The 16,639-nt window shown below is 35.0% G+C and overlaps 1 protein-coding gene across 1 annotated transcript in view; it reads left to right on the top strand.

Annotated features, from left to right (window-relative positions):
• Window positions 1-16,639, top strand: part of PKP4 (plakophilin 4) — a 46,102-nt gene that overhangs the window by 90 nt on the left and 29,373 nt on the right. The window contains exons 2-7 of the mRNA XM_009585700.1: window positions 4,478-4,603; window positions 4,768-4,958; window positions 5,788-6,346; window positions 10,259-10,450; window positions 12,016-12,232; window positions 14,132-14,264. Coding sequence (XP_009583995.1) covers window positions 4,800-4,958; window positions 5,788-6,346; window positions 10,259-10,450; window positions 12,016-12,232; window positions 14,132-14,264 — 1,260 coding nt within the window. The 5' untranslated portion in view covers window positions 4,478-4,603; window positions 4,768-4,799. The remainder of the gene's footprint in view (window positions 1-4,477; window positions 4,604-4,767; window positions 4,959-5,787; window positions 6,347-10,258; window positions 10,451-12,015; window positions 12,233-14,131; window positions 14,265-16,639) is intronic.

Raw genomic sequence — 16,639 nt, 5'->3', positions numbered from 1 at the left:
CTTGTTTTGAAGAGAACTGAACATTAGCAGCAATGCTACATATCTTTTTCAAGTATCTTTTCTAAAGTATAACATTAATATCTTCTTCCTCACACATGAAGAGACTTGTGAGTTCCTCTATTATTGCAAAAGGTTGTTTTGGCTTAGAGGTAGTTGCAGGTACTTTTCTTGTACCTTTTTGTGCCTTTGCATTTTTGTGTGAGATGTGACCATAACAAAAGTCTTGTGTATTGGGTCTCCTTTGCAATTAATTAAAAAATACTTTTGAGTCTTCCCCTTGGCAGGGGAAGGTAATCCTTGGTAAGGATTATAGAAAAATACTGTATGTTTTAAGCTTGAAAACTGATTTTCTTTTTACAGATACTCCTTCTTAACTGAGAAAATCTCCAATAAGAGAAGGTTTTTCTGAGTGTGCTTTTTCTATTTTTGTATCTCAGGATAGTTTGAACTTTCTTTCCAAAACAATAAACATTTGTTTGTAGTACTTCTACTCTTGAGTATATTAGGTGGAATAGATAGGACTGTATCTTAAAAGTGACATTCAAGTGTCTGTTGAAATAAACCAATCTATCCTTAACAGATCAGAGCATTTAACTAGTTAGGTTTTTTGCATAATTTAAAGTATTTAATATTGAAGAGTCAATGTTCTGAACAGTTATTGTCTCTTTAGAGTGATGAAGTGTATGTGCAGAAGTCAACACACAGCAGGATCAGAAATGGGACTTTGACTCCCTGTGAATTGCTTTTTGCACTGGATCGTGTTTCTCTAATGCAATCATGTACTCTTGACAGAATGTCATATTAAGCAAAACTGGTCTAATGTAATCAAAATGCAATTAGTATTTTAGATAGCTTGTTAAAAGTTTTATTAACCAAGTTCTGCATAGTGTTAATATCATATCTTTATATATAAGGATGTACGCAGTTTTAAGAGCTATCGAGTTTCTGCTGTACAAAGAATAACACGTCGTAGTTATCTGCTTGTTCACTCAAGCATATTCATAATTATGATAATTGTGATTATTTTAGGTAAATAAGTCTCTCAAATTATCTACTTTGCCTTCCTGTTTTTTATTTTATTTAGAGACTAAGCTCTTAAACTTGTGTATAATTGTATTTACATGGTTTCAGTTGCCATCATGGTATCGCCTCTGCTGAGGTGAGGCGCACATTAGCTTTTTTCCTTTCTTTTAAATCTAATATTCTCAACAACCTACTCGTCTTGGCATTTAAATTTTGCTAGTCATGGTGGTGCTTTTCAGGTATTCTTTTAGCAATGTTTTTAAACAGAAGTAAAATTTGTTTTTTTCAAGTAATTGAGAAATTAGTTTTACTTATTTTTTCAATGTGAAAATTACTTTTGTGTTGTTTTGGGGTTTGTTTGTTTGTTTTAAATTATATTATTTCCCCTGGTTCTATAATGTTGCAGTGACAGTTCACAACTGGTAAAGATACCTTCTGACAGATCTCGGTCATTGTTTTACTGATTTATCTCATCCAATTGCATTCCATTCTTTCTTTCATCTATCCAGCTTATGTTTTTATTTTATCCTTTAATTCTCTCTTCCCATTTGTGTGTTTCTTTTCTTTAGAAGTCTCCTGTGCGCATCCCTGCTAAGAAGTCACTTAACACATGGCGAAAAATCATATTTCTATTCAAATACTGTATGCAATAATATAAATCTAGATGTATATTTCTCACATCTCTATGTATCTAAAGTATAGCTTTTCTGGAGTAATTGCTCAGAAGTGGACATGTCTGAAAAAAATACATTTTTTGCTTAGAATTTTCTGATATACATTTCATTTAATGTTTACATTTATGCTGTGATTATAGCATGATTGTGGGTTTTACTTACTTACAGATTCACTCTTGAACTTTGTTTTGAAGTGTCACTAGATGATGCTTTACCAACTGCAATCTGAAAAATACTGAAGTTAAAGATGAATGAAAACACTCCCTTAAATCACCTTTTTTTCCTGACTGCAGATAGTAGTTTATATCAAAAAACATCAGTAGATGATGTGATAAGATGTGACCATAGCTGTAATTGCATCAGTAGAATTATACAGAATTTTTAACAAATATAAAATGGTGTTGTTTTGCAGATGCTTATAAACAGAATATTAGATCAGCAGCCATTTATAAAAAGGCTGTTATTTTATTCAGGGCACTCTCCACATGATTTATAGTAGGAGAGAGAGATAGACAACAATTCATTGTACTGTGCATTCTTGCCTTTGTTAGAGAGCCTAAACAATCTTTATTTTTTAGCATTGTGAAAGCATTTGCTTGGTGGTAAATGTATGATGGAAGAGAGGTTTTGGTTCAGACCTCTGTCTTAGGAACATCTGTACGGCACTGCACAATTGAACTTTATTCTTCCTATGTGTTTCTCCCAAAATTGATTATTTATCAGTTTGACATTGAATTAGCATCATGTAGTATCAAGTAGCTAAAATAACAGGGCCTTGTATTATTTAAACAAAAAAGATTGAAGATTGAAATATTGAAGTTGAATATAACTATAATTTAAATGTCCCAGTCCCCACAAGTATTTTATTCTAAAGAATATGTAATACCCACTGATGTCTGTTATGATCTGTTATTGAGTTGGTGTAACAGGAGCTCTGGAAGTGAGTTATTTCAGTGTTGGTTCTCTGTATCATTTCTAGGCATACTGATGATTAAATTAATGGAAGTGTAGTAACACTTCTTATTAAATCTTAATTAAATTTGGTCAAATTTTACTAGATGGTTTCGACCTATGAATGTACTACTGATAAATAACTGTGCTGACTGCCTGTAATTTCTAAGATGTACTGATTTTTATTTTTTTTTTTTAATCTGGTATTTGAATAGTGTTCCAACATTCCTCATCATAGCAATTAATGAGTAACATTTTTAGTATGAATGTTCCATTATGGCTAATTGTGCAAATAGTGAGACAGCTGCATTTTCTGTACAGCTATTGGTAAAAATCAGAGTATTTCTCTACAGCTTGATAGGTACCAATACTTTGGTTTTTATTTCTCTTTTGAAGTATACTGTAATAACAACTGTTATAAAGAATTTCCAATAGCTCATCTGTCAGGCGTGTTTTGTTTTGTGTTTTGTTGGGTTCATGTGGGATTTTTTTCCATAAGTGCCGCTAGAGTTTATATCAGGATATTCTTTGTCAGTTTGAGAGAGTTTTTGTTAGCTATTGCATAGAATTTATTTCAGTCCTTTTTTCCGTCTTCCTCCTAGCATCAAATTTCTGCAAACTCCTAACAGTTTTGCCTCTTTCTGTAACGTGCTGTTATATTCATTTTCAAAGCGCACTTAGCGGGCTTCACTGTCCACAACTCGCAACTTTTGACATGAAGCAGTTTTTACTAGACTGTTGCTTCTTAGCATGTTTCTTTTGGTTTCCACTCTAGGCTCATCCATGTATTTCTTCAGCAAGAATTTACGTATCTGGTGTTACCTTTAAATGTAACCCACATTTCCTACTCCCCTTCCTCAGGAGGACATTAGGAAAAATTTCTTCACCGAAAGGGTTGTCAAGCTGGAACAGGCTGCCCAGGGAAGTGGTTGAGTCACCATCCCTGGAGGTACTTAAAAGATGGGTAGATGTGGTGCTTAGGGACATGGTTTAGTAGTGGACTTGGCAGTGTTAGGTTAACGGTTGGACTCAATGATCTTAAAGGTCTTTTCCAACCTAAACGATTCTATGATTCTATACTGCATCTCTGATGCCTGTTCTTCATCAGTAAGTGCAACATGATGGCAATTGAATGCTTAATATTTCTGTCAAAATAATTTTGATTCAGTTTTTCTTGTTGTTTCGTGTCCTCATCTTTGTCCTTTTTTTCCAGACTATGTTTAACTTTTTCTTTTCTTCGTAATAGTGTTGTGATGTTTCCTTTGCTTTCTGTTATGTATGATGATGCTTTCCTTTGCTGTCTGTAAAGTTCAGCTAATATTCTTAGAACTGAAGTTAGCTTAAGAATTGTTAAAAAGTAAACATTTGGATAGTAGTATATGAAGTAAAAAATGTATAAAATTTGCAGCAACTTCTGTTGATAGTACACAAACAGGGATGAAATTCAACTCGGCCTTTTACTTACAAAGTTCTTGAAATTATAGGACCTTAAGACAAGCAATAGCTATCCTCTGTGCACTACAACTAGTTGCACAATGTTTCTACTCTGCAAAGTATACTAGGTAATCAATTACATTTTGCATTAAAATAGGTTGGAACGTACATTTGAAAAATTCGAATTACATCAAAACTACAGGAAACAAGATTCTTAGACATTAGCATTAACATTCTTTTCATTTAGTTTGGTAGATGATACCTGTCTACCAGTAGACTTCGTTTATGTTGGAAGCAAGTTCTTCATTAGTATGTGTGAAAAAATTATTATGATTGAGTTTGCAGGAAACTTAAACGTGAAACATTGGATTTATCTAATTAATTTGTTCTTTCAGATCCTCCGACCACCAGTGTAAACAAACCCCAAGTGTCAGAGAGTGTTAATACCAATGCCTATGACATTAGGACAGAACCAGAACAAGGCAACCTCTACTCACCAGAACAGACATCTCTCCATGAAAGTGAGGGTCTGTTGTGTGCATTTTAAATATTAGAATATATTTCTGTATTGAGTGTATAAAAATGTAATACAATTATGAATGCAACAAATAACAAAGTTATATAATATTTTATTTTTGTGAAGTTGTTCGATGCTTTTATTCTTATGCTGGCTTCATATCTACAGGGTCTGTAGGTAACTCAAGAAGTTCAACACAAATGAATTCTTATTCTGACAGTGGTTACCAGGAAGTAAGCAGTTTCCATAACAGCCAAAACTTGAGCAAATCAGAAAACAGACAGCAGCATTCCCTTATTGGAACCACTGATAACCATCTGGTGAGAAGCTCGCGAGCTGAAGGGCAGACATCAGTCCAGGTATGCTCAAAATAGTACATTTCATCTCTATCTGTACACTGTCTGTAACTCAGTTTTAAAGACAGTAATTGTATAGCTGGACCTAGCTTTGTATAGGCTGGAATTAATGTTATTAAATTACACTTTTATTTCACACCTTCACTGGTTAAGAAACAGAAATGGCTTGCAGCAGACACAGCTTGTTTGCTGAAATCAGCATGCATGTGATCTGGTTCATTCACTGCAGCTGAAATTAAGTAAAACTTCTGAGGACTCCTGACTGCAGAGTACACTGCTAATATAATATCAACAAAGTATTACTCACTTAAAATTCAGTTGTGATATTGGGGAAAATCTCCTAGGATTTAGCCTGTATGTAAACATAGTGCTTAAAGGAAGATGGTATTTGTGTTCCTGTACCTTCTACTGTTTCTAGCTTTTTTTCCCCTCCTTTTTCATTACTCAGAATGATAGTAAGACAGTAACTGACAAAACTTTATTAGCTTATACCAGAACTCTTTGCATTACTGTTGCTGAATTTCCAAAGTGGTAGAGTAGTGAGGAAGGAAAGCATAGGTGCGTATTAACGTAGAAAGCCAAATAAGAATGAGGATCAGATGTTTTTTTAATGTTAAATTGCCATTTTATATATTAAGAAATACTGGTTAGAAAAAAGTTATCTTATAGGAAAATCTGAAGGAATTACATTTAGGGTAAAAGCTACTCTTCAGCTGCTTTTATATATTGTTAAATTGTGTGCATTTCTTGTTGACTTCTCTGTCTTATGGGAGAAAAGTATCCACTACATGGCCTAAATGATAAAATTAAAAATGTTTTTGTTTTCAAACAGCCTTCAGTAAGTATTGCTACCAACCGAGTCATGAGACGTGTCAGTTCAGTCCCATCCAGAGCACAGTCTCCCTCTTACATGGTCAGCACAGGTGTTTCCCCTTCGAGGGGGTCGCTGCGAACGTCCCTGGGTAGCGGGTATGGTTCTCCATCGGTTACTGAGCAACGATCCCTTACTTCTCATGCGTATGCATCCACTACTCTGCCAGTACAGCGGGCAGCATCCCCATATGCTGCACAGAGATCTTCCTCCCCAACGGCCGTGCGGCGGATCGGATCGGTTACATCCAGACAGACGGCAAATCCCAATGGCGGGACTTCCCAATACCAAACATCAGTCAGAGTTGGCTCTCCTCTTGCCCTTACTGATGTACAAACCAGAGTAGCTTCTCCATCCCAAACTCAGCTGGGATCTTCTTCCCCAAAACGTTCTGGCATGACTGCAGTTCCACAGCATTTGGGAACAACACTGCAAAGAACAATTCATGATGTTGAACAATATGGACAACAGTATGATATATATGAGAGAATGGTCCCTCCACGTCCAGATAGCCTTACAGGTTAGTAAAAAGGTAAAGACGCAGCTTAAAACTCGGTACAAACCGACAACTGCAGAAAACCCGTAATGCAATAGTCGTTTTGTGGATGAAACGTTGTAGCGCTAGGACATAATTCTGGTGGATGTATCAAATCAGTTGTAAATACTGATGTCAAACACTATGTATCAATCATACCATAAGTTCCCTGTGAATACTGTCTTTCTCTTAAATTACTAGATTGCTAGCCATGCATTAAATTAAATAATATGTTTTAAGTAGCTAAGTGAAATTCTGAGTCTTCCAAACAGAGGCATTTCAGTATTTTCGAAGAGGAAGTACATTTAAATGTATGTGCAGGTTATACACAAAGTAAAATATACTAGGCTGGAACTAGTTTTATGTCTAGTTCTTTCTTAAAATATGTAACTTGGTACCACTGAATTTTAGACTTTTTCCTTAATATTTCTAGGCTATCTCAAAGTACTTCAACTTAAATATAGGGTAACCATTGTAATATTAGCTTAAAATAAAGCCCTAAAAGGTAGAATCTATTCATATGAGAGGCAGTCCTGATTAAGGTGCAGTTTACATTTTAAGTTCTGTGTGTGTTACTGGGTTTTTTCTGATCTTCATTTAAATGAGCACAGACAAGGTGATTTTGCAGTTAGACCATATGCTCTTTTGAACAGACTGCAATGTCTGTTTTTTCTTTTAAACTATTATACGACAGGAAATCCCAAAACATTCTCATTCCTCAGCAAAAGGTGTAAGGTGTCTTCTCCCTCACCCCTGTTTGCAAGACATAGTAATTTGCCAGTTTGATGGGAGGGGGCGGGGGGGCAGAAATCAGTTTGATGTGAAAGACTATTCAGTAGTTTAAATGAAAGCAGTCCAGTGGGCTGCATAATTTGTGATGTAACAGAAATCTTGTACTCTTAAAATATTATTAAGGTAGTTTACAAATACTACTGCTTGAGAATATCACCTTGTCTAAACAGGTGAACTGATCCATCTTCAGAAAAAAGGAGTTATTGGGACAGTGAATCAGTAATTCAGAACAGATGGTTTAAATTTCATGCTTTTAGTATTAAGGAAGTAATTTGCAACTGTGGTAGTCGAGCTTAGAGAGCATCTTATTTTATAGCCATCTCCACTGTAATCTTTCCAGGAAACTTGAAATGGTATGACTTTCCTGTGCTCTTTGATACAAACTACGAGTAAGAATCCCTCAGTATTATAAAAAACCTCTTACATTTTCTAGTATAAATTAGTTTTCGTGTTTCTTTAGAGGGAATAGTTTAGTATAACACCTGAAATCTTAAACTCAAATTTGTGTATGATCAGTTTTCTGAGAGGAATTTTGGATGCGGGGGAAGGTTAGTACTGTAGCAGCCTTTGGTATAATCCGGAACCCTTCCCTGCTATGTAAGCTGAAGGACAGGATGGATGTATGATCAGGTCCTCTCTTCCTTCTGTGCTTACAGTCTCTAAGAAGGCTATCCGTGTGATGCATGTTCTGGGAAAATGTAATGTCAATGAGTGTCTTCCCAGGAGATAGCATTATCATCAGGGAGGTATAGGTCTGATTGCCTGCTTTGCATTGGACATACGTCCAGTTGCCTGCTTTGCTTTGGTGAAGTCCCTCTGTTTTCACCACCTATGTATGTGTTTTCTTAGTGATGACCTGTGAGACCCCAAAGGTTTCCTTGCAGACACTGTGATAGAGCAAGTCTGTGATTTTCGGGGGAAAAATATTCAAATGCAGAATACATTTGGTTACACATCACTACTTAATTGTATTTTGAAGTTGTTCCGTAATCTCCATCATTTCATTACCTTTGCATAGTTCACTTAGCATATTCTATTGCTTTGGTAGCTGCTAAAGCTTTAGTGCCTACAATGGTAACACCAAAGTGGACAAAACAGTATTAATTTTATAAAATAGTTTAAAAAATATCTTTTAAAACCAAAAATTATGCTGGCTTTATACCCTACTTGAATTTGTGAAAGAACAAAACTGGTGAAATCACAGAATAAATTAAGAATGCCAAGAGCAGAAGGAACTGGAGTGAGTTCAAAAGGGGTAAAGGGGAGATTAGGCCATTACAAGATGCAGTAAAGAAAAGTCAGAGAGTGATGGCAAGGTAAATATCAGAGGCAAAAGGAGAAGTATTGTGTAATTGTTTCAAAAAATAGAAGAGACTGGAATACAGACGTGCAAAATAAAAGCATTTCAAACTTAAAGAGAATTTTCCTGGTAGCGTAATACTCAAAAACAAAGTTGGTGTAGGTAGCAAAAGTGTTATGTAGCAATTATATAATATATAAGTAAACTAAGTTTGAAAATAAATACGGGTTTGGCTTATATTTTATTAAATATGAGCATCTGAGGCTTGTTTAGCATTTAGCTAGCTAAAGGTTCGGCCAAGGAGACTGTCAGTTAGGAGCGTTTAAGGCAGTGAAACAGATGATACAGAAGTGTGGGAGATTAGAGAGGAGTATTGAAATACAGCAATTCTGAAATGCTTCCAAAATACTTTTTTTAAGAGTAGTGGTAGGGGAGAAACTGATGAGTTGCAGAAGAGCTTTTCCTTTGGGTGATGCATCCTGTTAAGTTGCAAAAGCTCTGTACCCTCAGTTCTAAGAGCAGCACAGAAGCTGACAAAACTCAAGTAGGAAATGGCGAAGAACTCTCAGAATTAACTAAATTCTAACTATTTTTCCACTACCCAGTTTAGTATATTAGTGCTTCTCTGAAGACTCTGGAAGTATAACTTATAAAATAGGGGAACTAGGATGCTTTAAATGGAAGTATTAAAAATAGATGAGAAAGTTGGTGAAGGGTAGCTAGTTAGTACACCACCAATACCAGGACGCAAAATTTATATGAAGCATGCATTCGATAGTCAATGGGAGGGGTGGTGCTATATGTCAAAAAATGTTCCAGGGCTGAAAAAGAAGAAATACAGGATTAAGACTGTACCACTAACCTCCTAATCAGGATGGCAACAGTGAACTTAATAGGAGATTGATTGCTAATTCAGTTAGCAAAATAGTAGGGGGGAAGATACATCAATGCTGGTTGCAGAAATACAGTAACACACTGGAATGCACGGAAAGAAATTCTAGGTAATGTGCATGAAGTTTTCACGGAGCAGATAGAGGGAGAACCTTCACAAGGAGAAGCAAGTCTGAACTTGTGCAGTGCTATTCAAGATGCTGTTATTGAAAAGCTGTTCTGCACCTCTGCCAATAATGTACTTGGATCTAGCACTGCAAAAGTGGTAGCAGGAGGTCTACTGCTGAGGAATTGAAGTTAAATGAGACAGATAAGTTAAAAGGAACTCAGGAGGGATAGCTGAAAAGCAAGGTGAAAAAAGAGATTCTTATACAGCTGCAGCATAGCAAAAAAAAAAAAAAAATCATGGGCTATATAAACCTTTATAAAGACTTTTCTCCACATGCTTAAATCTCTGCTGCCACTACCAAGAAGACTTTTGCTCTTACTGCTGCATATTGTTTCATTTTCAGGATTATGACCCCCTTTAGGCTGTGCCCTATTTCACAACTGGATTTCTGTCAGGTTCACAACTTACCTTGTCATTGCTGAATCTGTGAACTGCACATGCTGACTTAGCTTTTACTCTGTATGTTTTAGACTTTCAACTATAAATGCTACCAAAAAAATTGAGTTGGAAAACTTAAAGTTGTCAGTGTATGGACAACACTTTTCATCAAAGAAATGCTGTTTTGCCGATCAATCTTTCAGTATGGATCATTTAATAATGGAAAGAAGTTTAATGAATAAATCTTTATAACTGTACATATAACTAACACCTTTTCTTGGCTAAAAGAAGAAAGAGTCAAGCATGACAGCTTTATTATTTTTAATTGATATGGGCCCTGTACATATTTCCTTCTTCTTGGTTTTAGGCCTGAGGAGTTCATATGCTAGTCAACACAGTCAATTAGGACAAGAATTACGATCAACTGTATCTCCTGACTTGCACATCACCCCTATCTATGAAGGCAGAACTTACTACAGTCCTGTGTACCGTAGTCCAAATCATGGAACAATTGAGCTCCACCAGGGATCCCAGTCAGCATTATATCGAACAGGGTCAGGTGGGTAAAGGGCTTCCAAAGCTCTTCCATTGACTGTGTCCCAAAGTCATGCTTAATTTACTTACTGGAGTTTTTCTGAAACCTATGGCGTATAGGAGAACATATATGAGATATGTAATGCCAGTTTAAAAGGAAAAAACTATATGTTATAAATTCATGGAGATAGAAACTAGGTTTGAAGGTTTTTTTTAGCAGGAATTAAAAAGCTTTTGTGATGTTTGCAAGAAATACTTGGGGCAATATATCAGTGTCAGTTTAGGGTCAGAATATTTTCTGTTTGATATCACACAGTCAGGTACATCCAAGCAAAGCGTATTTCATGACACAAAAAATTTATTGCTTCCTCTTGCATTCTCTGTGCATCATTCTCTTACAAATTGAGTTTGTTCTTTTTTTTTTTTTTATTCATCAGTACAGTAAAATGATAGCTTGCACACTTAAATTACCTACTTTCACAGTAAAAATACTGGTTTTACCCAACTTCTCAGCAAAGGATAATGTTAAAATACTATATGTGAAGATCATATATTGAAACTGAAATATTTCTATAGTATTTCATAGAACTGCTACTCGTGAAGTATTAATTATGAAGTGCATAGGCATAGATTAGCATTAGAACTGATTTTCTGTAAAGAGAAATGTAATACATGTTGCAGTGCAGTTTGTTCTTTAAGGTTGATTAATAATTTGTATAGTCGAGTAATTTCCAAAAACTCTCAAAATATTAGAGTGATTTAACTAAGTAACTCTCTAGAAATATTTATAGGAAGTGTCCGATTCATATGTCATGTTTTCACACATTTGAAAATTGCTTTTTAATGTTTTTAATGTAACCGAAATACTAAGAGTATGGAATGTTGAAGGAGGCAACAGGTTTTGCAATTCTCCTGTCTCCTACAACCTAGAGTAAACAAATTAAGTTTGTCAGGATGAGGAAATATAACTAGAAATTGGAATTCTCTGTTTAGTTGTCTGCCTAATATCACTTACTTTGAAAGAACAAAAGCTAGCACAACAGCTATGTTAAGTCAGGAAGATACATGTTCCTGTTTCTGAAATGATCAGTTTAATCTTTGCAATCATTCTCTTGTTAGCTTTTTGTCAGGGAAAATGTACATGTAGTTGAGAAAAGGAAAATATCATATAAACTATATAAATTTTTTTTTACTTATTTTTCCTTTTCCTTTTTAGTACAGTTGGCAATTGATGTTACTGTTAGTAATTGAATTTTATTATAAACCTTGAAAACATTTTGCATCCTGATTTCTGCTTGATGGCACAAGATGCATTTCTTATTTTAAATACTTGTTGAGGCAAGCTGAGGCATAAGCCTGATTCCACCAAACCTTTAGTTCTGTAACTAACCTCTCTATCTTCCCTGGGACATTGAATAATTGCTCCCTTAAACCTGGCGATAGCTTTCAACATTGAGCACGGTACACGTTTTTAAGACTGGGTTTTTTGGTGGTTTTTTTTTTTTTTGCTTACACTTTTAACCACATATTGCCTCTTCTCTTCAATAGACGTTTGTTACCTAGTTTGTTTTAATACTGATTTTATACTAGGAGTCGGAAATCTGCAAAGATCATCCAGCCAGCGTAGCACACTCACATACCAAAGAAATAATTATGCTCTGAACACAACAGCTACCTATGCGGAACCCTACAGGTCAATGCAGTATCGACTGTCAGAGTCCAGTTATAACAGGCTGCAACATGCAACACCCGCCGATGATGGGACCACACGATCTCCATCCATAGACAGCATTCAGAAAGACCCCAGGCAAGTCCATTTGTGCTTTCAAGAATTATACATATTTGCTATAATAAGATTTTTAATACATTCCTTGAATATATATGGCACTTTGTTGTGCATATTCCAGTTTTACATTGTTTAAACGATCATGACTGATTTAGATACTAAGATCTATACCTTTATAGCCAAAGTAATAAATGCAGTCCTACTTGTTACAGTAAGAAAGAGTAACTTTTATGCATTTATTTATTATTACATTTTTCTTCCATGTTTATTTTCATGTAGAAGTTATTACAGGAAATACTTGTAAATTTGATGAGAATTGACTGGATAATACCAAATATTTTTGAGTAATTTTACAGAGCAACCTATAATATTGTAGCAAGTTTTCTCTTTATGGGAACGGGAATTGGGGTTTGAAAATTAGAAAGAAGGCTCATAGCATGATTCAGTTATTTTCTAGTTTGGCCCTATCCTTCAGTCTCGAAAATAAAAGCACTGTTTTTAATAGATTTTGTTGTTCTGTTTATTAGTGGAAATTAATGTATTTCTTTTTTTTTAATAGATACTGAGAGACTGGATTAATTTCATTTAACTGAATGGTACATTCATATAAATGATGTTAATAGGATAATCTTACCTCTAAGCAGTAATGCTTGCTAGCTGCATGCTACTGCTGGCCTATTCTGGCATGGCTTACAAGAAAAGTTACTTATAATACGGATGCTTCACATTCATAACAAGGAACTTTAAAGAAATTCTGACTCAGTTTTCATTGCTGATGCACCTCCTTCTCTTGTAATTTCACAGTGGAATAGTTTTTACCTTACATTTTAATCTTTCTCCGTTTCTGATTTGCATATCATGCTATTGCAGAGGTTAGATTAGTGTATTACAATAGCCTCCGACTGGGCTATTTGAAAGCATCACTTTAGGATTAAGAGTGAGGGAGCATTCAGAAAGCTACTAGTTTTATTAGAAAGGCAGTTTTCCCTAAGGTTTTCCTATCATTAGTATGGAGAAACAAACCTCTTAAGTTGTTGAGCAGTTCAAAGTAGGCACATAACTGAACTTTCCCTTTTTGGTGACTGTAGGAATCCTGGGGAGACCCGACTGGCCAGGCTAGCATTAGCCTTTGAATAGCTCCCCAAATACTATTCTTGGAACATGGTTTGTTTTTTTTTTTAAATTTACTTGGATTTTTGAGCATGGGAAAACTTAGATACTCCTCTTTTTTTTTTTTTTTTTTTTCTTTCTTCTTCTCAATCTTCCTTTACAGAAGGAAGGTAGCCCAGCAAATATTAATGAGTATATTTCTAAATATATGGATATGGGCATGGATATGTTTAATGACTTTCCCAGGATTTGTCTGCGCAAAATCATTTTGTTTAATGAAGGAGATTTGATTTGAATGATTTTAAGTTTACAATCCCTGACTAACTCAAATTATGCAAACTTCCTGCATCTGATCATGATGATGAAATTTCAGGCTGCGCAGCTTTTGTTGAAGTATAATTGACTTACTAGGAAGAACATTGAGCACTGAGGAAAAAAATGTTGTGTGGAGAGATATCCCTGAGCAGCATTATTAAGTGGGCATCTGTTGCATTATATATTTAAGTTTTGGGAGATTTATGTAGGTTGCAGTGTTTGAGTTGGTATAATTTTAGTATATATATGTTTGTGTGATCAACAACCAAGCTAACTGAAGAACATAGGATATAAAGTGTCCTTTTCCAACTGGAAGACTAAAAGGTGATGTGACTCATAGTTACTCTAATATACCTGTTTTTCCTCCTAGCCCTGATACTCCAGAACAAAAACAGAATTGTTGAAAAACACTTAAGATGCTCTAGTAATTCTACTTAGTAAATGAACATACATTTATAACTAATGCCTTCTCTTGAATGTGTTCATCTGATGAAGGGAGTTTGCTTGGCGAGATCCAGAGCTGCCTGAAGTCATTCACATGCTTCAACACCAATTCCCGTCAGTTCAGGCAAATGCAGCTGCCTACCTTCAGCACCTGTGCTTCGGAGATAACAAAGTAAAAATGGAGGTACTGTACTGAGTGTGTTTCTGTTTCTGGGAAAACTGTAAAAGAAAAACTAGACAACTAGACCTCTTGCCTCTTTGGTTTTTTTCATCATAACACAGTATCTCATACCCTTTTTTGTTTCCCTGTTTAGATGTATGATAATATCGAAGTACCTAGGTGTGTGTAATTACACACACACACACACACACACACACACACACAGATTTTTTCCTGTCATAAGAGGCTGCATGGAAATTATATGAAAATATTTTACATTCAAGTTGTGTATACCAGAGCCTGTTTTTGTGTAACCTGTTGATGACTGGAGACTAAGAAAAACAAGAATTCTGGAAGGCTTTCCACTGGTTTTGATCAAGATATTTTAAGGCATCGTAGGGAATGAGTGGGCTGTCAAGCAAAGGAAAGAAATCCAACCCTAGAAATATATAGAGGATAGTATTTATGTCAGTATGATGTGGAGGAAGGATACATCTGAGTGAAAATTCAGATTATTGTTGAAATTTCTAGAAACTTTGCATTTGAAGAGCTGCTCTTTTTGCAGAGCAGCTATGAGCTATTGATCTGAAGGAATTTGCTTTTTCATTCATATCATATATGTGTGTGTCATCTGTTATTTTCAGTATAAATATTAATTATGTTAATAAAATGTTGGTGCAACTTTTATAAGAAGATAGCCCAACATAATTCACTGTTGCTGGGAGGCAGATGAAAAGATGGTGGTGGTTTTGATGTTCTGGTAAAGATCACGGTGATAATCAGATGTAGACAGATTTATAAGGTAGTCTTGCCATTTTGCTTATTTAGGAATTCTTGGCATATTATTTGTCTGCACATGTTCATCTATAGGAGATACTGTGTTTCTTCACTGTTTCCATTTTCATTATTACAGAATTTGTTTTAGAAATTATGGAATGTCTGCTTTAATTTTTTCAGAAGTACCCAAAACTAAAAGAAATATGCCAAAGTTTAATCAGAATTTGAATGTGGTGCTAACTTGTATGTCATGTGTGAAGTGGTGTCTCAATTGTTTACCCTACTTAGCATTACAAATATTTGATATGTTTTTAAATCAGTTCAGGTATAAAGGATTATAGATGTATTATACCATATAATCAAGCTCATAAAACCTTACCCGAAGAAAAAGGTCATCTTTTTGATTTAGAAGACAAGATCAGTTACAGCAGTCAGAGAGACAACTGTAAATGTAGCCTGCCTTCCACTTAGTGTGTGGAATTTTGGAACAGAAAATTTCTCCTTTTCAAACAGAGAAGATTTATGTACTGGCAGTTATTTGTTTTGAATGGGAATAATCAGCTGTTAGAAATTCTTAGAATACTATGACAGAAAGAATGAAATTGTCTGGCTTCTAGGAGAAAAGAATATTCCTGCACTTTTGGGAAAGCGAGCCTTATGTCAGTGTTTCCTGATGAGGCTTTCGGTCTCTTAAGAAGAAGCTGTCCCTCGAGTTGGGATGGTGAGTAGGGATCAGCATGTTTTGAAAACATGATGGTATCTGTGGCAGTAGGAAAGTTGCAATTCATGTTCCCTTCAAAGCACGGGCCAGCACAAGAACCTATTTGGAATAGGAAAGGATCATAATTATTTTAATGCCGAATTCAGTAAAGCCTTATTTGAGGACTGTTTTTGTATTTTCATTCATTATTTAAATTTATTATTTTATTGCTGTGGTAAAGACCAGGTTAATTTGCTGGACTATTAAGGATATTAAAAGCCTAGCAAAATGAACTAGAATGCTTGCATTGCTAAAACCTGAAGGTAAGCATAAGAAACTGCTTATTGGGGGGGGGGAATCTTTACCATTTAAATTAGCTATGAAATGACACAGAATGAATAAATTACACTTCCATGTAATGAATATCTATCTGCAAATACATACAATACTGATATATTAGTTCATTAATGTGTCATTTTACAAGAATTCTGATTTTTTTTTTAATTTAGAAATTGAAATGGCTGTTCAAACTAGCAACAGCTGCTACGTTTTAAAATAGTTAATGACTCAGCAAAATACAAATCTTAAGAATGGATTTCTAGTCCAGTATTATTTTGAATTATATACACAAAAACTGTATCTCATCAAGTTTTGAGTACAGATTGAAAACATGATAAAGCTATTTTGTCATTCATAACTTGTATCTGTGTTATGGATGTGTAGTGTAGATGTAGTGTTTGACGGGCTGTATTGACATACAAGAGGGAGATTTAACTGAAAAGTGTGAATAGTTATTTGTTGCTTCATTATTTAGTAACAGAAATAAGAATTATTTGCCTTGAAAAATAACAACTCTAATATTTTTTTTTTTAATAGCATCCTGCAGTATATGCTTTCAATGTAGTCTGTATCAAATAAGTAA

The sequence above is a fragment of the Fulmarus glacialis genome, unplaced genomic scaffold (assembly GCF_000690835.1).
Source record: "Fulmarus glacialis isolate BGI_N327 unplaced genomic scaffold, ASM69083v1 scaffold34699, whole genome shotgun sequence".
In the NCBI taxonomy this organism is placed as follows: Eukaryota; Metazoa; Chordata; class Aves; order Procellariiformes; family Procellariidae; genus Fulmarus; species Fulmarus glacialis.
The sequence above is the reverse complement of the archived record's forward strand: the minus strand, read 5'-3'. Positions and strand labels throughout refer to the sequence as shown.